This window comes from Salvelinus alpinus, chromosome 21 (genome assembly GCF_045679555.1).
Source record: "Salvelinus alpinus chromosome 21, SLU_Salpinus.1, whole genome shotgun sequence".
Lineage (NCBI taxonomy): Eukaryota > Metazoa > Chordata > Actinopteri > Salmoniformes > Salmonidae > Salvelinus > Salvelinus alpinus.
Window position 1 is genome coordinate 5,027,087 of NC_092106.1, and position 23,321 is coordinate 5,050,407.

The following is a 23,321-nucleotide window of genomic DNA, read 5'->3' on the forward strand; positions in this document are numbered from 1 at the left end:
CTCTGATCCTTTGATTGGGTGGATAACATGTCAGTTCATGCTGCAAGAGCTCTGATAGGTTGGAGGACGTCCTACGGAAGTTGTCATAATTACTGTGTAAGTCTATAGAAGGGGGTGAGAACCATGAGCCTCCTAGGTTTTGTATTGACGTCAATGTACCCAGAGGAGGACAGAAGCTAGCTGTCTTCCGGCTACACCGCGATGTTGCCCTACAGAGTGCTGCTGTGGCTACTGTAGACCTTCATTGCAAAACAGTGTGTTTTAATCAATTATTTAGTGGCGTGAATATATTTCGTATCGTTTTATCTAAAAAGGATAAACATCTAGTGAATAAGTGAATAAAACATCTATTAGACATGCATGACAAACGGCCAATTGGCTATGCTGCTCGCTGCCTTACCTTCAATCCCCCTCAACCCTCGTCCAACAGTAAAATCACTGATCAAAAATCGCCTGTCCACTGTTCACGCTATTTAGTATCTGAAGTAATCAGTGGAGATTTGTATTTCCATGGTCAAAATACCAAGCTCATTAACAGACTGAAATATTACGTTTGATTTAGAAGTGAGACAATTCGCATTAATAAAATTAATCAATTAGGACGGAATCTGACTGGGGTTTGAAATGAACCTTGCAGTCATTCAGAGGAAGGAGATATCAATGTTCCAGAGGGGAGAGTAAATACAGCTCAGAGGGTGTCTGAATCAATGCCAGTGTAGAAACCCTATAATTATTAAAGTCAGGAGTGGGTCCTTCAGATGAGAGCCAGCGAACAGCATTAAACATTACTGGCTAACATGACCTTGAAAGCACTTTTGTCTCAGCTTGGTAGCGAAGACTAGATGAATTTCAATAATCTCCCAAAATATCCCTCTGGCCCTTTCTTGTAACGGAGTGGAGAGACGTTTGACGAGAAGAATACTAATAACACCTGAGATCTTTGAACATCACGTTTCGGAGGCTGGTGAATCTTCAAGCAATATGTGTGAAATGCTCCTTTTCTGTACTGTACGTTCACACATCTGACATAGATGGTATTTTTGTATGTTTCTTGGCTCTGGCTCGCTTGTTGTGTCGTGTGATGTCGTGTGATTACGCAGTGAGCTGTTCTGACAAGAGACTGCAGCGATGAACTAGGACACCTCAGAGGACCGCTAGAACACCTGATGAGGTGCTTTGCCATTTGATGGTTTTAAAAACCAGACCAGAGCGCAGTCATATTTAATGTTATGCTATTACGTTTTGGATCAACTGGCATAGGCAGTGCTCTGTCTTTGTGTTCTCTCTCTCATTTCAATGCTGCCATGTTCTTGGGATGAACACGAAAGATTCCCTGTGAATACATGTTGCAGTGGGATAATAATTCACCGCAGCGAGAAAGCAAGGAATCGTCTCACGTCCTCAAGTCGCTGAGATGCACCACAGACGCTCACACATCCCACATGCCGCGTCATATTCCCATGAGATACTCAACAGTTGTTTGCGAGGCCATCTGAAGTATGTGAATCACTCTCTGCAGGCACTACAGTATGCATGGAGAACTGCATATGCAATGACTACTGTATAAGAAATGTTCTTAGGTTCTGAATATGTAGCGATGTATCTTCAATGGAGAAACTCAGGTCTGGCCGTTCTGCCACTTTCCCTATCCGTAGGCGTGGGACTGTTCAGCGAGGCTCAATCATTTGGAATTGTACTGAACAACAATATTAACTCAACATGGAACAGTTTCAAAGATTTTACTGAGTTACAGTTCATATAAGGAAATCAGCCAATTGAAATAAATGTGTTATTTATGGGAGGGGGGGAATATGGGAGAATTGCCCAGCTCTGGCCCTTTCTGCTCTCACTATAGAAACAGAAGAAAACTTGCCAGAGGCAGTAATAGAGGGAGTGAGACCAATTTGGGCTGCGTAACTGACGATGGACAGGCAGGCAAACAGCTGCATAGACATGCTATGCAAACAGGCAGGGAGACATTCATTGGAAGCTACTTTTTAAACATGAATACATGTATTTTACATACACTGTCTGTCGGTCATGTCTTTCTGCAGTGTGCTTTGTGTATAAATATAGGCTATAGGTACAGTGCATTTGGAAAGTATTCAGACCCCTTCCCTTTTTCCACATTTTTTCTTCATCAATCTACACACAATACCGCATAATGACAAAGCAAATATATTCTTTGATGTTGCACATTTATTAAAAATAAATAACAGAATTACCTAATTTACATAAATATTCAGACCCTTTGCTATGAGACTCGAAATTGCGCTCAGGTTCATCCTGTTTCCATTGATCATCCTTGAGATGTTTCTACAATTTGATTGGAGTCCACCTGTGGGAAATTCTAAAAATCATTTTTTTACCTTTATTTAACTAGGCAAGTCAGTTAAGAACAAATTCTTATTTACAATGACGGCTTAGGAACAGTGGGTTAACTGCCTTGCTCAGGGACAGAACGACAAATGTTTACCTTGTCAGCTCAGGGATTCGCTCTAACAACCTTTCGGTTACTTGCCCAACGTTCTAAACACTAGGCTACCTGCCGCCCCATTTCTACAATTTGATTGGAGTCCACCTGTGGGAAATTCAATTGATTGGACATGATTTGGAAAGGCACACACCTGTCAATATACGGTCCCACAGTTGACAGTGCATGTCAGAGCGAAAACCAAGCCATGAGGTCGAAGGAATTGTGTCGAGACACAGATCTGTGGAAGGGTACCAAAACATTTCTACAGCATTGAATGTCCCCAAGAACACAGTGGCCTCCATCATTCTTAAATGGAAGAAGTTTGGAAACACCAAGACTCTCCTAGAGCTGACCGCCTGGCCAAACTGAGCAATCGGGGGAGAAGGGGCTTAGTCAGGTAGGGGACCAAGAACCCGATGGTCACTCTGACAGCGCTCCAGAGTTCCTCTGTGGAGATGGGAGAACATCCCATAAGGACAACAATCTCTGCAGGACTCCATGGTAGAGTGGCCAGACAGAAGCCACATCGTGGCACCATCATTCTGTGGGGATGTTTTCCTGCGGCAGTAGGGACTGGGAATCGAGTTAGGATCGAGGGAAAGATGAACGGAGCAAAGTACAGAAAGGTCCTTGATGAAAACCTGCTCCATAGTGCTAAGGGCCTCAGACTGGGGTGAAGGTTCACCTTCCAACAGGACAATGACTCTAAGCACACAGCCAAGACAACGCAGCAGTGGCTTCGGGACAAGTCTCTGAATGTCCTTGAGTGGCCCAGCCAGAGCCCGGACTTGAACCCGATCAAACATCTCTGGAGACCTGAAAATAGTTGTGCAGCGACGCTCCCCATCCAACCTGACAGGGCTTGAGAGAATCTGCAGAGAAGAATGGGAGAAACTCCCCAAATACAGGCGTGTCGAGCTTGTAGCGTCATACCCCAGAAGACTCAAGGCTGTAATCGCCGCCAAAGGTGCTTCAACAAAGTACTGAGTAAAGGTTCTGAATACATATGCAAATGTGATATTTCAGTTGTTGTTTTTTTATGCATTTGCAAAAATGTCTAAAAACGTGTTTTTGGTTTGTCTTTGTGGTGTATTGTGTGTAGATTTTGGAGGGAATAAAAAATATATATTTTAGAATAAGGCTGTAACGTAACAAAATGTGGAAAAAGTCAAGTGGTCTGAATACTTTCCGAATGAACTGTACATCTTGCAAACCCCAATGTTTTGTATTCGGATTGACTATATTTGACTGCCATGTAGATCTAATAAACTAAAGTTTGTAAAAGTAAAGTAATACCAAGGCAGTTAATTGCATATTCAAACACCCTTCATAGCGACTCTAAAATCTCAATTTTGACAAGTAAAAATTATGTAAAATGTGGTATTTGGTCAGGAACTCATCACATGTTCATTACTTTTTAAAGTGTTAATTTGCAAATGTATCTCCAAATGAAACTTTGCGTGAGACAAACTGTCCATGTTGTTCTTGCAATCAAATCCATATCCATTTTAATTGGATAAAAGCTTCTTCCCTGTTAATTATATTCTGTAGGCTATGTTCTGTTTGCACTAGCAGAGACAAGGCAAGGCACAATCTGTACATACTGACTAATCCAGTATCTCCCTCTTTGAATCCCGTTATTCACCAAAAGTTTAATTAAGACAAACTTATCACACAAGTCAGAGTTATACTTAAAATACATATTTATTCGTGAGAGCTCTGCAATAACGATGGCTGGTCGACGAACCGCCCTTAGAAGATTTGTTTAGTGCCCTGACACAAAGGATACAAAGATATTTTATAGCAAAGATACACCCCCTTAGTCTCCATGACAAACAACAGATGTGTGGAATAGGTCACAAGGTCAGACTTGATATATGAGAAAGGAGTATCCCCCAGCCAGATAGAATTTGCTATGAAGACTGTTCTTTCCCTGGTACTTCACAGTACAGAAACACCAACTCATTCTACGGCATAAATCACTTGTCAACTCCAGATACCCCGATCTCAAGTAAAACTCATGTCCTTGACCACACACCTAGCTAGACAAGCTCACTGAGGGGAGTGAACCTCAGACATTGTGGAGACAAGTAATTGGTTCCCCATTAATCACACCATACTTTCACATGGTTTGTAATAGGTAAAGATACATATCCACATATGAAGACAATGTTCCCTCCTGTCCTCTTCTCTTTCTGATATTCTGCACAGCAACAGGGACATGTGATAGACAAGCCTCTCTGGGCCTCAGGTGACTGAGGCCCATATGAGGGAGGAAGTGCAACTGCTAAAACACCATAGTCCGAAGGAATACTTGCTGATAACAAGAGTTCCACAGTTCAATCATATAAGAATATTATACAGATAAGACATCTTAATTATCTATGTTACCAAGCAAATTCTTATTCTTCCTCCACAGTAAAATAATGGATAAATAGAAAAATATATGGATAAATAAACCTCGGGCAACCTTTTGCTATACCTTCATCTGGATCTTTGTAAACATCCCTAATTGCTGTGACGACCACCAAGATAAATGGTGCTCTAGATAAATGGTTGTCTCGTTGACCAAAGTGTACTTGTGTTAGTTTTATCTGTGTGATCTGCATGGGAAAAGGACCGTTTTGTCCCACCCGTGGCTGTGGTTTATCAGCTCTAATGCTACAGTAATTATTACATTGTCATTGCCCTCCCATCTAGATCCGATCCTGTATTTAATTACAGTGCTATTAATCTCACTCGCTGGACAACTCGGGGAAAGCAGCAATGGCTGTTAAAATGGAGCCTGTAGTGTGAATGTTTTTGCAGTTATCTTTCAACAAAATTGTCAGGCAAACGCCCTGCTCTTTAGCGGAACCTTTCATTTTGCCCTACAGGTTGAGCTATGTATTGACGCAAAGCATAGAGAAAAGCAGATGTCAGGTATACACACGTCTGTACATGCATTGATTGACCTCACCGTTAGGCAACATTCCTGCAGAAAGGAAGCTATTACTTAGCACTTAAGCAGATTGTAAATGCTATAGCTTCTGGTGCATTGTGTCTATGTTGGAGGGAATTATACAATTCATATTCTCAATTCCCTGTTTTACTTACAGTATGGTGAGCTCAGGGTCCACTTCCCTCGTCCATTGATTTTACCTAAACTGTAATGTTTTTTTTTTACTTAACCCTAGTCTAATTAGACTAATTACTCTGGAATGTTGAACCTGAATCTGCTGTCTTGGGACACACTCAGGATTGCAAGCTATGCACAATGTGCCTTTTCAGTTATCCTAAAACTGTCGTGTGAATCGACCACTGAGTTGCTCATTTGCTTGCTAGGACACAGCAAGGCCCGATCTCTCAACTGGTTGTTTGGTTCATTCATATTAATCCCCCCCCACACACATATGACACATGCAGCGTGCGCATCATGCGTGAAACAAATATTTTAATTCCGACATGGTTGCGATAAATCACGAGTGAACAGAACAGCCCTTTTAAAATGTGTTGCCTCAACACTCATGCATTTGATTGAGTTCCACACTTAGATAGGACCTTGCTGGCTGCTGCTCCGGATTAGGAATCACAAGATTTGTAAAGCGGTTGTGTTCGCCTTCTTTTTTTTTCTTTTTTTTTACACTGTAGCATGTAGTCACTTGTTTAAACTGACTATACATTTAATACATTTACATTTACATTTAAGTCATTTAGCAGACGCTCTTATCCAGAGCGACTTACAAATTGGTGCATTCACCTTATGATATCCAGTGGAACAACCACTTTACAATAGTGCATCTAACTCTTTTAAGGGGGGGGGGGTTAGAAGGATTACTTTATCCTATCCTAGGTATTCCTTAAAGAGGTGGGGTTTCAGGTGTCTCCGGAAGGTGGTGATTGACTCCGCTGACCTGGCGTCGTGAGGGAGTTTGTTCCACCATTGGGGTGCCAGAGCAGCGAACAGTTTTGAGTGGGCTGAGCGGGAACTGTACTTCCTCAGAGGTAGGGAGGCGAGCAGGCCAGAGGTGGATGAACGCAGTGCCCTTGTTTGGGTGTAGGGCCTGATCAGAGCCTGAAGGTACGGAGGTGCCGTTCCCCTCACAGCTCCGTAGGCAAGCACCATGGTCTTGTAGCGGATGCGAGCTTCAACTGGAAGCCAGTGGAGAGAGCGGAGGAGCGGGGTGACGTGAGAGAACTTGGGAAAGTTGAACACCAGACGGGCTGCGGCGTTCTGGATGAGTTGTAGGGGTTTAATGGCACAGGCAGGGAGCCCAGCCAACAGCGAGTTGCAGTAATCCAGACGGGAGATGACAAGTGCCTGGATTAGGACCTGCGCCGCTTCCTGCGTGAGGCAGGGTCGTACTCTGCGAATGTTGTAGAGCATGAACCTACAGGAACGGGTCACCGCCTTGATGTTAGTTGAGAACGACAGGGTGTTGTCCAGGATCACGCCAATGTTCTTAGCACTCTGGGAGGAGGACACAATGGAGTTGTCAACCGTGATGGCGAGATCATGGAACGGGCAGTCCTTCCCCGGGTGGAAGAGCAGCTCCGTCTTGCCGAGGTTCAGCTTGAGGTGGTGATCCGTCATCCACACTGATATGTCTGCCAGACATGCAGAGATGCGATTCACCACCTGGTTATCAGAGGGGGGAAAGGAGAAGATTAATTGTGTGTCGTCTGCATAGCAATGATAGGAGAGACCATGTGAGGATATGACAGAGCCAAGTGACTTGGTGTATAGCGAGAATAGGAGAGGGCCTAGAACAGAGCCCTGTAATAATGATATAACAATCCCATGAAGCATATGTGTGATCTCTGTAGTTCTGCATTATTTGTAGCACCGTTTGTTTGAGGAAATCACGAGGTATATGCACTGTGTCTTGACAATGTGGACCATCGTGATGCTGGGTTGCCAAAGAGCCCTTCTAATGTTTTTCTTTCTTCCCATTCTCTTCTGCAGCCGCCATACTTGACGACCCAATGGAGTGCAGCCGGGGTGAGCGATTGGCCATCACTCTGGCGAAGGACAGCATCAACCGGTCCAGTAACCGCTCCACAACGGGAAAGCTGGAGGTGGACATCTTTGAGCTGCTGAGAGACAGTGAATATGAGATGGGAGAGACCAGTAAGTAGTGGGCGGGTGAGGATGAGAGAACGAGGTGGCTTCCCGACTCTGTCATCATTTTCAAATGATGACAGTCTGTCTGTCTGTCTGTCTGTCTGTCTGTCTGTCTGTCTGTCTGTCTGTCTGTCTGTCTGTCTGTCTTTTCAATTCTGTGCCTGTCTCCCCTTGTTATCCCCTGCTTTCAGAAATCCCTTGAGTACAGCGAGATAAGTCTATATTGTTTAGTAATATGTGTAGTAGCGAGAACAGTGGTAAACAAATGATTGGAAAATAGCTGAGGTGATCTATCGTGTGAAAGAGCAAAATGAGCAGTCATATTTGGATGTTTCAGGAGCCAAAAGGTATGTTGATGTCCGGATGTTAGATTGTGGACCTTGTTTTGTTTCCTTGTTTACACCTAGCTGTTTGAATGACTAGCCTAAAGATATACAGTAAATAATACAGCTCTAATGAGGTGGACAGGATTTGGACAAATCTTAATAACAATGTCAATAGCCTATCACCATGACCTTGTGGATGGATGCAGTGCAATGAAATATTAATAATGCATTAACATTTCAACAAGTTGGTTTTAGTGCTGGTATTTTTATACCAGCTTCTTTGATTAGATGAAAAAAATAATTTAGCTATTTGAGTTATAATTTTATGACCCCTTTAGGTATCCCCAAAAAATAAACATGTACAGTTGAAGTCGTAAGTTTACATACACTTAGGTTGGAGTCATTAAAACTCGTTTTTCAACCACTACACAAATTTCTTATGAACAAACTATAGTTTTGGCAAGTCAGTTAGGACATCTACTTTGTGCATGACACAAGTAATTTTTACAACAATTGTTTACAGACAGATTATTTCACTTATAATTCAATGTAACACAATTCCAGTGGGTCAGAAGTTTGTAAGTTGACTGTGCCTTTGTAACAGCTTGGAAAATTCCTGAAAATGATGTCATGGCTTTAGAAGCTTCTGATAGGCTAATTGACATCATCTGAGTCACTTGGAGGTGTACCTGTGGATGTATTTCAAGGCCTACCTTCAAACTCAGTGCCTCTTTGCTTGACATCATGGGAAAATCAAAAGAAATCAGCCAAGACCTCACAAAAAAAATTGTAGACCTCCACAAGTCTGGTTCATCATTGGGAGCAATTTCCAAACGCTTGAAGGTACCACGTTCATCTGTACAAAAAATAGTACGCAAGTATAAACACCATGGGATCACGCAGCCGTCATACTGCTCAGGAAGGAGACGTGTTCTGTTTTCTAGAGATGAACGTACTTTGGTGCGAAAAGTGCAAATCAATCCCAGAACAACAGCCAAGGACCTTGTAAAACGAGTCCTATATCGACATAACCTGAAAGGCCGCTCAGCAAGGAAGAAGCCACTGCTCCAAAGCTGCCATAAAAAAAGCCAGACTACGGTTTGCAACTGCACATAGGGATAAAGGGGACATCGTACTTTTTGGGGAAATGTCACCTGGTCTGATGAAACAAAAATAGAACTGTTTGGCCATAATGACCATCGCTATGTTTGGAGGAAAAAGGGGGATGCTTGCAAGCCGAAGAACACCATCCCAACCGTGAAGAACGGGGTTGGCAGCATCATGTTGTGGGGGTGCTTTGCTGCAGGAGGGACTGGTGCACTTCACAAAATAGATGGCATCATGAGGGAGGAAAATGATGTGGATATATTGAAGCAACATCTCAAGACATCAGTCAGGAAGTTAAAGCTTGGCTGCAAATGGGTCTTTCAAATGAACAATGACCCCAAGCATACTTCCAAAGTTTTGGCAAAATAGCTTAAGGACAACAAAGTCAAGGTTTTGGAGTGGCCATCACAAAGCCCTGACCTTAGTCCTATAGAAAATTTGTGGGCAGAACTGAAAAAGCGTGTGCGAGCAAGGAGGCCTACAAACCTGACTCAGTTACACCAGCTCTGTCAGGAGGAATGGGCCAAAATTCACCCAACTTATTGTGGGAAGCTTGTGGAAAGCTACCCGAAATGTTTGACCGAAGTTAAACAATTTAAAGGCAATGCTACCAAATAAACTTCTGACCCACTGGGAATGTGATGAAAGAAATAAAAATATGTGAAATAAAAGCTGAAATAAATCTTTCTTTAATCTCTTATTCTGACATTTCACAGTCTTAAAATAAAGTGCTGATTCTAACTTACCTAAGACAGGGAATTTTTACAAGGATGAAATGTCAGGAATTGTGAAAAACTGAGTTTAAATGTATTTGACTAAGGTGTATGTAAACTTCCGACTTCAACTGTATGTATATACACTACTGTTCAAAAGTTTGGGGTCACTTAGAAATGTCCATGTTTTTGAAAGAAAAGCACATTTTTTTGTCCATTAAAATAACATTAAATTGATCAGAAATACAGTGTAGATATTGTTGATTTTGTAAATGACAATTGTAGCTGGAAACGGCAGATTTTTAATGGAATATCTACATAGGCGTACAGAGGCCCATTATCAGCAACCATCACTCCTGTGTTCCAATGGCACGTTGTGTTAGCTAATCCAAGTTTATCATTTTAAAAGGCTAATTGATCATTAGAAAACTATTTTGCAATTATGTTAGCACAGCTGAAAACTGTTGTTCTTATTAAAGAAGCAATAAAACTGGTCTTCTTTAGACTAGTTGAGTATCTGGAGCATCAGCATTTGTGGGTTCGATGACAGGCTCAAAATGGCCAGAAACAAAGACCTTTCTTGTAAAACTCGTCAGTCTATTCTTGTTCTGAGAAATGAAGGCTATTCAATGCGAGAATTTGCCAAGAAACTGAATATCTCGTACACCGCTGTGTACTACTCCCTTCACAGAACAGCGCAAACTGGCTTTAACCAGAATAGAAAGAAGAGTGGGAGGCCCCGGTGCACAACTGAGCAAGAGGACAAGTACAGTAGAGTGTCTAGTTTGAGAAACAGACGCCTCACAAGTCCTCAACTGGCAGCTTCATTAAATAGTACCCGCAAAACACCAGTCTCAATGTCAACAGTGAAGAGGTGACTCCGGGATGCTGGCTTTCTAAGCAGAGTTGCAAAGAAAAAGCCATATCTCAGACTGGACAATAAAAATAAAATATTAAGATGGGCAAATGAACACAGACACCGGACAAAGGAAGATTGGAAAAAAGTGTTATGGACAGACGAATCTAAGTTTGAGGTGTTCGGATCACAAAGAAGAACATTCGTGAGACGCAGAAAAAATGAAAAGATGCTAGAGCAGTGCTTGACGCCATCTGTCAAGCATGGTGGAGGCAATGTGATGATCTGGGGGTGCTTTGGTGGTGGTAAAGTGGGAGATTTGTACAGGGTAAAAGGGATCTTGAAGAAGGAAGGCTATCACTCAATTTTGCAACGCCATGCCATACCCTGTAGATGGCGCTTAATTGGAGCCAATTTCCTCCTACAACAGGACAATGACCCAAAGCACAGCTCCAACCTATGCAAGAAGTATTTAGGGAAGAAGCAGTCAGCTGGTATTCTGTCTATAATGGAGTGGCCAGCACAGTCACCGGATCTCAACCCTATTGAGCTGTTGTGGGAGCAGCTTGATCGTATGGTACGTACGAAGCCAATCCAACTTGTGGGAGGTGCTTCAGGAAGCATGGGCTGAAATCTCTTCAGATTACCTCAACAAATTGACAACTAGAATGCCAAAGGTCTGCAAGGCTGTAATTTCTGCAAATGGAGGATTCTTTGACGAAAACAAAGTTTGAAGGACACAATTATTATTTCAATTAAAAATCATTATTTAGTCTCGACTGTATTTCCTATTCATTTTGCAACTAATTTCATGTATGTTTTCACGGAAAACAAGGACATTTCTAAGTGATCCCAAACTTTTGAACGGTGGTGTATATTTTGATAAAATATAGAATTTGTTCTTTACTACTATAGCCCAGAGAAACGCGTTGAATAACACATTTATAAGTGTAAAAAAATACAGTCAAAAAATCTATCATAAGAAACAAGGTTTTGAAGTATTTTGGAGATATAAGACAGCTCATACTGTGTTTAACCCCTTTTTTGGGTAAGCACAAAACTACTTTCATACTTCCGTTCATTTAAAAAAGAAAACGCTAGTCCTGTGACACTTGTGGGGGTCGTAGAGCAAAACAGAGAGCAAAACACCATCGCGTTCATGAGAATATCCCCTTTCCACAGTGGCGTCACATTAGTTTGTAGCCCAAACGCTTCGGACGCTACAAACACAAGTTGTCATCAACAGTACCGACTTCAGAAGAGTCCCCTGACACTTGTGGGGGTGATAGAGCAAAACAGAGACCGCCAACGTGCTCCCCTTTCCGTAATTGAAACTTTATTTAACTAGGCAAGACAGTTAAGAACAAATTCGTGTTTACAATGACGGCATATAGCGTCCGTATTACAGACGTTTTCATGAGAAGACCAATTTTTGTGATGTCTCATGGTCTGACAAACACCGCTCTAGCTCTGCCACCTTTCACCGCAGATGCGGAAGTGTAACATAGGCGGATGTGGTGGATTGAGAAAAACTGATATCTCCAGCTTAAACTGATGGATTTTGATGGGGATTTTTTTATTATGTTACTTAGATTGATGCACCTGTGCGTCAATCGACTCTAGGGGGTTAAAAGCACGTTGTACTGTAGGTGTATGCCCATTAGATTAATACCGTCATTCAGTCAGTAAACTTATTGAACTGGGGCTTCCAAATTGAGGACAGTAGCCCTATTGTTATAAAAAAGCGGACCCTTCCTTGCAATTCTCAGAATTAGTACAGCTTAATGGTCGTGGTAGCTCCTCCTCATACATAAAAACAACCTCTCCCTGCTTGGTTGGCTGCCTGTAAACCCCGTCCTAATTTATTGCTGTAGTGGATGTGCCCAGGTAGAAATTGGATTAGGGATGGATCAGTGGCACCAGTAAGGGAGAAATGTCACACAGCCAGCACTACCTGCCCAGCCCAGTGTGTGTGTGTGTGTGTGTGTGTGTGTGTGTGTGTGTCTTTCTGCCCGCCCAGCCCCAGCCTTCCCACAACACCAGAGCTGTTTCCTGCCTTTTATTAGAGCACTGATTAGGGCCATGTAGATGGATAGAAAGTCAGCCAAGACCACCAAGCTTTGTAGAGGTATGTGTGTGTGATTGCCCTTACAAAAAACACATGTCAAATGTATGTGAAATTTAGGAGTTCACATGTTAACACCACCTTTTCACATGTGAGAAAAAACATGTTTTCACCTCACTTGAATTTTGCATGTGAAAAATGGGATATACCATTTCTCATGTGAAAATCTCACGTTCAACATGTGGAATTGCAAGTTCCCATGTGGTGGTGAAATGGTGTCGTCCTCCTCACATGTTAAAAAAAGGTGGTGTTAACATGTCGCAGTAGCAATTTTTCCACATATGGGATTGCAAATTCTGTAACGCCATTATGTAAAAAGGTAACTTAGCCTACCTGAGTATAATAATTCAAGTGCATTAAGAGTGTTACTGCTGCAGGTACACGCCTCTCCTCTTCATACGTTGCTCAGTGACTATTAGAAAGAGCCCAGTGAAAAGAACAGAAGCTAGTGCTCCATGTCTCCTTATTTATCCTGTTTTACACTTTTTGTAATTTCAGTGCAGACATTTTTTTGGGGGGCACATTGTCTGAAATCTTTCAAAATACACTGAAAACATCCAACATAAATTACAGCTCAATTTGAGCAAATTATGAAGCGAATCCTGCGATATACTCTATACATTTTTGTAATCATTTGACAGCTCCAGTTGTCATTGAAGTGGGAAAATGCATATGTGAAAGTGTAGCGGACATGAGTACACGTGAAATGTACAATATCACATGTGAAATGTTGGGAAACCACATGTGTCGGAGTCATGTGAAAAATATCCATGTGTCTGACTATTTTTCACATCTGATTTGTTCACATGTGAAACATTGGTGTGAAATGTCACGCGTGTCCGAAAACCACGTGTGTGCCTCGTGAAAATTTACAAACGTTTACATGGGCAATTTTTCACGTGATTTGTTCACACGTGTTCAGATGTGTCCAAAAAAACACATATTTGTACACGTTTTTTTCACTTACTTCGTGTGAGTGGTGTGTGTGTGTGTGTGTGTGTGTGTGTGTGTGTGTGTGTGTGTGTGTGTGTGTGTGTGTGTGTGTGTGTGTGTGTGTGTGTGTGTGTGTGTGTGTGTGTGTGTGTGTGTGTGTGTGTGTGTGGTTTTGATGTGTGTGTGCGTGCATTCATGTGTGCATATGAATGTGTATATTTCTGTGGGTTCACAGAACTGAACTCCAGGTCCTGTGCATATGTTGTCTTTATCTCATTTGCAGCTGCTGTAGCTTTCAATGAGAATTAATTGATTTGAGGGAATCAATTGTAAACAAACAGAATGGACTCCAGACAACCCACTGACCTTCTGACCAAGATTAGACAGAAGTGGTGCGGAATTCCGTTATAATGATCCACATTCATATTGGAAAAGTTGTCACTTGTCACGGATGTAAATTGCTTTGGCCATAGAACGAGGAGGAGCGGGAAAAGAATCCCAAATGGACACATTGGCCTTTTCTCAATTGGATTTGCTCAACTACTGCGTTCTCTCTCCTCTGTCCTCTCTGGCCTACTTTTGAAAAAGGTAATCGAGGAGAGGCAGCGAGGAGAGTGAAAGTGGATGAAAATGCACTTGTATGAAATGGCTATCCTTATCCAATCGTGCGTCATCAGGCAAATTACGTTTACAGGGTGGAATTCCAAAATAAATGTACAAAGTGATAAAAACAAATTTAGAACAAATGAGAAAAGGACATTCTGTTCCCTGTGTAAAATAGAAAATTACACCCCTGTAAAAAGCCTCACGGGTCGTCATGTCAGGCTAATCAGATCACTTTGTAGTTCGGTGATGCCGTGCAGACAGGTGCAAATGTGCTTTAAATGGAGGAGAGAGGGGCAGGTGGGTGGGAGAGGAGAAGGAGGGGAGTGTAGTGGACACTCCATTGGATGACAAAGGGATTATTTATTAATCATTTGATTCACTGCTCCTGTAATTTTCTAATCTCGTTCGGCGAGGATCCCGAGCTTTGCTCCAATGGCAAAAAAATTGTCCCCCTTTACTCTTCCTTCATAAATATTTACCTGCATTTGGTGTTTGTTAATGGCCCATCCCCCACCCCAGCCAGTCTGTCTCCCTCCACGGTTGTGTCCGAAATAGCACCCTATTCCCTACATACATCTTAGCCGCCCACATCTTAAATCAGCAGTCCTCCTTCTCACTACCATACAATGTTAATTACAGACAGGGATCAAGCTCCACCTGAAATTGCATTTTGTTTCCCCTGCAAGAAAGATTAGAACCCAAACTCGTGTGCAGGGGAGTGCATAGGACATTTTTTATTTCTCTAAAAATGTTCCCTTTTAGACACTGATTCAGTGTGATGGTGATGGTGGATGTTAGAAAACACAGATCACAACTGCTTTTTGAAGACTGATAAAATATCTGAAAGGTTTAGATTAAATGTAGTTCTCAGCTATTATTTTAACCGGGTCATTGTGCCCCTGCATGACGGCACATTTTGCTTGGCACTGACTCCTACATGACACTTTTAAGTACTACTTTTGTCCCCAATTGTTATCTTAAAAAGAATGCTTCTTGACAAGAGATTCTAAATGGTTAGCAAAAACTTCCACATGGCCAGATCTCATTCCAACCTGTTGCTAATTATGTTCTGTGATTGCACCCCCATTCAATCTGTCATATTTGAATCCACAGCTGTAGATCTACTATCGGTGAGGTGAAATCCTACACAGAGCAGCTGTAAATTAATAGATTGATAGAACATGATCAAGTTAATAGGCAGAAAACCCCCAAAACCTCCTACTTATTAAAGATGAACTGGGAACTGCTGGCTCAGACTGTTAGTGTAGGATAAAACTACACACTAAGCAACATACAACTCCTATTTAATAGGCTGAATGTGGTATTTTGACCATGTCCTGTATTAACTGACTGGATGCTTGTCTCTGTGTGTTGACAGTGTGCCAGATCCTGTCCAAAGGAGTGGTGGCAGTCCTGGGTCCCTCCGCCAGCCCTGCTTCCAATTCCATCATCAGCAATATCTGTGGAGAGAAAGAGGTGAGTACTGGCTCGTATTTTGACTCGCTTTATTTTGCCTGTCACAATAGCACTGTTTGCCAGTCATATTATGGAACAATATGTTTCATTATTACTGTGATTTTGAGACCGTGCTTGACCCTTGTCAATGACTCATGTCAATTCCACAGCAGACAGCATTTTTTTCATAACATTCTAAGCTATTGTCTGGATTTTCAAAGGGGCCAAGAGTCAAGGACTTAACAGCGTACAACATGAATATAATCTAATCATTTCTCAGACGGATTGTAATTGGCTTGGTCCTGCCGTGTGTCTGTTAGTTTTGTGAAGGACCACCTCTCCTTGAACAACATAGAAAGTCATTTATATGTTTTCAGTTCAGGGTCCATTCAAATAAAATAAAAAATAAAATGTTATTTGTCACATGCGCTGAATACATGCGCCGAATACCTTACAGTGAAATGCTTACTTACAAGCCCTTAACCAACAATGCAGTTTTAAGAAGAAAATAAGAAAAGTAAGAGATAAGAATAACAAATTATTAAAGAGCAGCAGTAAATAACAATAGCGGGGCTATATACAGGGGGTACCGGTACAGAGTCAATGTGCGGGGGCACCGGTGTCGAGGTAATATGTACATCGAGTCGTGATGTTGAACAGTTTTGCTTAGGCTCCAGTGATTTGTGCTTACTGCAGGATGTTACTACTGTCTTTTATGCATGATATTATGCAAAATGTCAATTTATATAAGTCTATAATAAAAATCACATTTATTTTCCGATATATGTCACCTTTAATGAGAACTGTGAGGATTTGATCAGCCTTTAGGCTTGGACTCCCTGCAGTTGTAACTCTCTGGTGATGTATACTGTCTATCCCTTTGAAATGTTCTGAATCTGAGGTCATTCCCTGTGTGAATAAATGAACATGTAGATGAATCGTACGTTCTTTAAACAAGTTAACTTTCTGTAATGTATTCCTCGGACCATGCGCCACACAAGACTCCTTAAAGCAGGGTTAACCAAACTCAGTCGTCGGGACCCCAAGGTGTGCACGTTTTTGTTTTTTTGCCCTACACAGCTGTTTCAAATAATCAACGAATCATCAAAACGTGCACCTCTTGGGGTCCCGAGGACCAAGTTTGGGAAACGCTGCCTTAAAGGGATACCTTGTGATTTTGACAATGAGGCCCTTTATCTAATTCCCCAGAGTCAGAGCATGCTAGCAGACACCCATAGACTTCCAGTCACTGCGCTAACGCTAGTTAGCATTGGCTCACAAAACTACCTCTACTGGACACAGAGACATAAAAATGGTATCCACCTGTTCATCGGACTCTGGAGATGTAAATATCATAAGATGTTCTTAACTTCTCTAGGGTATGTGGGACGGTAGCGTCCCACCTAACCAACAGCCAGTGAAACTACAGGGCGCCAAATTCAAAACAACAGAAATCTCATAATTAAAATTCTTCAAACATACAAGCATTATACACCATTTTAAAGATAAACCTCTCGTTAATCCAACCAAAGTGTCTGATTTCAAAACGGATTTACGGCGAAAGCACACCTTGCGATGATGTTAGGTCAGTACATAGCCACAGAAATACACAGCCATTTTTCCAGCCAAAGAGAGAAGTAACAAAAAGCAGAGATAGAGTTAAAATGAATCACTAACCTTTGATGATCTTCATCAGATGACACTCATAGGACTTCATGTTACATAATACATGTATGTTTTGTTTGGTAAAGTTCATGTTTATATCCAAAAATCTGAGTTTAGGCAGGACGCTACTGTCTCACTTGGCCAAAACCCAGAGAAAATGCAGCGCGCCAAATTCTAATTAATTACTATAAAAATCACATTTTCATTAAATCATAACATGAAAGATACCAAATTAAAGCTACACGTGTTGTGAATCCAGCCAACATGTCAGAATTCAGATAGGCTTTTCGGCGAAAGCATACGATGCTATTATCTGAGCATAGCACCATAGTAAACAAAAGAGAGAAAACATTTCAACCCTGCAGGCGCGACACAAAACGCAGAAATAAAAATATAATTCATGCCTTACCTCTGACAAGCTTCTGTTGTTGGCACTCCAATATGTCCCATAAACATCACAAATGGTCCTTTTGTTTGATTAATTCCGTCAATATATATCCAAAATGTCCATTTATTTGGCGCGTTTGATTCAGAAAAACACCGGTTCCAACTTGCGCAACGTGACGACGAAATATCTCAAAGGTTACCTGTAAACTTTGCCAAAACATTTCAAACTACTTTTGTAATACAACTTTAGGTATTTTTTTAAGTAAATAATCGATAAAATTGAAGACGGGATGATCTGTGTTCAATACAGGAAGAAAACTAACTCAAGCATGCTTTCTGGTCTTGCGCCTCTATCAAACAGTACACATGAAGTGACACTTTTTCAAGATGGCCGTACTTCTTCATTACACAAAGGAATAACCTCAACCAATTTCTAAAGACTGGTGACATCCAGTGGAAGCGGTAGGAACTGCAAGCAAGTCCCTTAGAAATCTGGATTTCCAATGAATACTCATTGGAAACAGGGTGACCTCAAAAAAAAAATCTGAATGGTTTGTCCTCGGGGTTTCGCCTGCTACATAAGTTCTGTTATACTCACAGACATGATTCAAACAGTTTTAGAAACTTCATAGTGTTTTCTATCCAAATCTACTAATAATATGCATATCTTATCTTCTGGGGATGAGTAGCTGGCAGTTTAATTTGGGCATGCTTTTCATCCAAAATTCCGAATGCTAAGGCAAATACGTTAACATGTTTCAAGCAAATACCATCTAAAAGGCCAGGCACAAGACTGTGTGAGTTCTGCAGGTCTAAAACGATGATGACATTTAAGCATGATGATGCCACATCCTGGCTTTTAAAAAAGGCCACCAGGATAGTGTTTCGAGGAGTTTCTCTAATAGCTGTCAGGGTGTACTCTGACAATGAATAAAGGTCACAGTGCTCTGTTATTACCCTGAAAGTGATATCTCACTAATGGTCTCTTTTTGCAAACTGGGCATATCGATAGTCTTTCTCAGTAGAGCACAGCAGGCCTGGCCCTGGCTGATGGAACATGTCTGTGGGACTGAGGGAGGGAGAGTGCTTTGGCCACTTTATTACGACCTGTTTGAGGGGAGAGTGGAGTGTGATGGAGAATATTGTTTTCCAATATAATTGCCAGAGGTGTGTGTTTAATGCAGTAGCCACATAGTACTAATGTTGATGAACAGTTATTATAGATGGAGATTATTAGATTATTGATATTGCATATGTGCTGGTATAATGTGCATCCAACACTGGCAAATAGATCAATGAGCAATCAATGTGTTGTATAGAGTGTCTTCAGAAAGTATTCACATCCCTTGACTTGTTCCACATTTTGTTGTGTTACAGCCTTAAGTTACATGTCGCTGGCCTACACACCATACATCATAATGTCAAAGTGGAATTATGTTTTTCAATTTTTTTACAAACTAATTAAAAATGGATAGCTGAAATGTCTTGAGTCAATATGTATTCAAGCCCTTTATGGAAGCCTAAATAATTGCTTAACAAGTCACATAATAAGTTGCATGGACTCACTCTGTGTGCAATAATAGTGTTTAACATGATTTTTGAATGACCTAATCTCTACACCCCACACATACTATCTGTAAGGTCCCTCAGTTGCAGTGAATTTCAAACACATATTCATCCACAAAAAACAGGGAGGTTTTCCAATGCCTCGCAAAGAAGGGCACCTATTTGTAGATGGGTAAAAATAAAAGCAGACATTCAATTTCCCTTTGAGCATGGTGAAGTTATTAAATACACTTTGGATAGTGAATCATTGCACACAGTCAATACAAAGTTACAGGCGTCCTTCCTAACTCAGTTGCCGGAGAGGAAGAAAACCGCTCAGGGATTTCACCATGAGGCCAATGGTGACTTTAAAACATTTACTAGTTTAATGGCTGTAATAGAAAATTGAGGATGGAATCAACAACATTGTAGTTACTCCACAATACTAACTTAATTGACAGAGTGAAAAGAAGGAAGCCTGTACAGAAGACAAACATTCCAAAATATGCATCCTGTTTGCAACAAGGAACTAAAGTAATGCTGCAAAACATGTGGCAAACTGAGTACCACGTTTTATATTTTCAAGCATAGTGGTGGCTGTATCATGTTATGGGTATGCTTGTAATCGCTAAGGACTGGGGAGTTTTTTAGGACAATAAAGAAATGGAATGGAGCTAAGCACAGGCAAAATCCTAGAGAAAAACCTGGTTCAGTCAGCTTTCCACCAGATACAGGGAGATGAATTCACCTTTCAGCAGGACAATAACCTAAAACACAAGGCCAAATCTACACTGGAGTTTCTTACCAAGAAGACAGTTAATGTTCCTGAGTGGCCGAGTTACAGTGTTGACTTAAATCTACTTATAAAATCTATGCCAAGACCTGAAAATGGTTGTGTACCAATGATCAACAACCAATTTGACAGAGCTTGAAGAATTCTGAAAAGAATAATGGGCAAATGTTGCGCAATCCAAGTGTGGAAAGCTCGTAGAGACTTACCCAGAAAGACTCACAGCTGTAATCGCTGCAAAAAGTACTTTTACCAAGTATTGACTCAGTTGTTTGAATACTTATGTAAATTAAATATTTTTGTGTTTCATTTTCAATACATTTGCAAATATGTATAAAAACATGTTTTCACTTTGTCTTTATGGGGTATTGTGTGTACAGTCATGGCCAAAAGTTTTGAGAATGACACAAATATTAATTTCCACAAAGTTTGCTGCTTCAGTGTCTTTAGATATTTTTGTCAGATGTTACTATGGAATACTGAAGTATAATTACAAGCATTTCAGAAGTGTCAAAGGCTTTTATTGACAATTACATGAAGTTGATGCAAAGAGTCAATATTTGCAGTGTTGACCCTTCTTTTTCAAGACCTCTGCAATCCGCCCTGGCATGCTGTCAATTAACTTCTGGACCACATCCTGACTGATGGCAGCCCATTCTTGCATAATCAATGCTTGGAGTTTGTCAGAATTTGTGGGTTTTTGTTTGTCCACCCGCCTCTTTAGGATTGACCACAAGTTCTCAATAGGATTAAGGTCTGGGGAGTTTCCTGGCCATGGACCCAAAATATCGATGTTTTGTTCCCCGAGCCACTTAGTTATCACTTTTGCCTTATGGCAAGGTGCTCCATCATGCTGGAAAAGGCATTGTTTGTAACCAAACTGTTCCTGGATGGTTGGGAGAAGTTGCTCTCGGAGGATGTGTTGGTACCATTCTTTATTCATGACTGTGTTCTTAGGCAAAATTGTGAGTGAGCCCACTCCCTTGGCTGAGAAGCAACCCCACACATGAATGGTCTCAGGATGCTTTACTGTTGGCATGACACAGGACTGATGGTAGCGCTCACCTTGTCTTCTCTGGACAAGCTTTTTTCCGGATGCCCCAAACAATCGGAAAAGGGATTCATCAGAGAAAATGACTTTACCCCAGTCCTCAGCAGTCCAATCCCTGTACCTTTTGCAGAATATCAGTCTGTCCCTGATGTTTTTCCTGGAGAGAAGTGGCTTCTTTGCTGCCCTTCTTGACACCAGGCCATCCTCCAAAAGTCTTTGCCTCACTGTGCGTGCAGATGCACTCACACCTGCCTGCTGCCATTCCTGAGCAAGCTCTGTACTGGTGGTGCCCCGATCCTGCAGCTGAATCAACTTTAGGAGACGGTCCTGGCGCTTGCTGGACTTTCTTGGGCGCCCTGAAGCCTTCTTCACAACAATTGAACCGATCTCCTTGAAGTTCTGATGATCCGATAAATGGTTGATTTAGGTGCAATCTTACTGGCAGCAATATCCTTGCCTGTGAAGCCCTTTTTGTGCAAAGCAATGATGACGGCAAGTGTTTCCTTGCAGGTAACCACTGTAACCAAACATTTCCACTGCATTTCAGCCCTGACACAAAAGGACCAGCTGACATCATGTCAGTGATTCTGTTGTGGTTACCTGCAAGGAAACACTTGCCGTCATCATTGCTTTGCACAAAAAGGGCTTCACAGGCAATGATTCCAAGCACCACCCTCCTTTTGAAGCTTCCAGTCTGTTATTCGAACTCAATCAGCATGACAGAGTGATCTCCAGCCTTGCATTTCAAACCTGTGTTCACGAAAGAATCACTGACATGATGTCAGCTGGTCCTTTTGTGTCAGGGCTGAAATGCAGTGGAAATGTTTTTGGGGATTCAGTTCATTTGCATGGCAAAGAGGAACTTTGCAATTAATTGCAATTCATCTGATCACTTTTCATAACATTCTGGAGTATATGCAAATTGCCATCCTACAAACTGAGGCAGCAGACACATACATTTTTGTGTCATTCTCAAAACTTTTGGCCACGACTGTAGATTGGTAAGAGAGAGGAAAAATATATTTAATATATTTTTTATTCAGGCTGTAACACAACAACATGTGGAATAAGTCAAGGGGTATGAATACTTTCTGAAGGCACTGTATATTTTACTTTCTATATATATATCAACCCTGCATCTACAGTAGCCTATATAGTATTATATGGTGTTGTGTATGTGTGTGTGTGTGTGTGTGTGTGGCAGTTGTTGTGAAGGTGTTGGGGAGTCAATTACTTCCTGTCTGTGCTCAGTGATTGTGTCTGTGTTCATAATTCTTTACTGGGAGAGTGCACAGATGCTGGCAAGTTGACAGGAGGCCGAGTAAATAGGGGGACACATGAAAATATGGCTCATGACAGCCCCTTCCATGTGATCAACCTATTACAAACACTCAATTTATCATTCGGAGAGCTCCATATCCATTTGGGAGGCTCTAAGTGATGCTGTACAGAGGCATATTGTAACCCATCTGGGTGTAGAAAATGGTAACTAATAAAAACAGTACCTGTTCTGTGGACAGGTTTTTATCTCTTCACAGGAAGCAATTGCGTAGCACATATGCCGAGAACTCCTAGCTCCATGTACAGTGTAATCCTTTGAACACCTCTTAAACGTTAGCTTTCCTATTTAGTGGACTTTGATCGGTTCTAGACCGGGGTTTGACCAACATTTTTGTGTACAGAGTGCCCTGTGAACAGCACAACATCAGTTGCTGCGCCCTGTGAAATCTGACATTTCATTTGCATAGAGAGCGACAAGTTAGATTTTCTGGCCTATGCAGATAATGGTTTGATTTCCTCTGGCTGTGAACCTCGCAGCTTCGCTTACAATACGGGAAATATGAAATGGGATAGCCTAGCTATAGAAGCAAAAGCAATCTCATCACGCTGTGATGTTCATTGATGGATTTAGACCACTTTCTCTTGGTCACAGCAAGACAAAATCACTTTGTGTTTAAAGCTGAAGTCAGCAGGGATGGCGTCTGCGTCGCTCGGAGGATGCTGGGCAGAAAATGCTCTGTCGTCAGTTATGAAGTGTTGCCAATTTAGTACTGTCAATAAGTACGATCATGTTTATTTTACAGTTGAAAGATAGGTTAAATATTCAAGTAATTTATAATTTGATTGTTACTATATTTAGAAAGCGTTTCAATCATTTCATGCCCTATTCCCCCCACTTTTG

General features: G+C 41.5%; 1 protein-coding gene and 1 long non-coding RNA gene across 2 annotated transcripts in view; one reads left to right on the forward strand and one right to left on the reverse strand.

Moving 5' to 3' along the window:
- The window catches only part of grik4 (glutamate receptor, ionotropic, kainate 4), a 477,591-nt gene that overhangs the window by 301,370 nt on the left and 152,900 nt on the right, over positions 1–23,321 (forward strand). Inside the window, exons 4-5 of the mRNA XM_071356615.1 lie at positions 7,422–7,586; positions 15,625–15,722. Of these exons, the coding sequence (XP_071212716.1) occupies positions 7,422–7,586; positions 15,625–15,722 (263 nt within the window). The remainder of the gene's footprint in view (positions 1–7,421; positions 7,587–15,624; positions 15,723–23,321) is intronic.
- Positions 14,956–23,321, reverse strand: part of LOC139547646 (uncharacterized) — a 34,730-nt gene continuing 26,364 nt past the window's right edge. Inside the window, exon 2 of the long non-coding RNA XR_011669571.1 lies at positions 14,956–15,706. This is a non-coding gene — a long non-coding RNA (uncharacterized lncRNA). The remainder of the gene's footprint in view (positions 15,707–23,321) is intronic.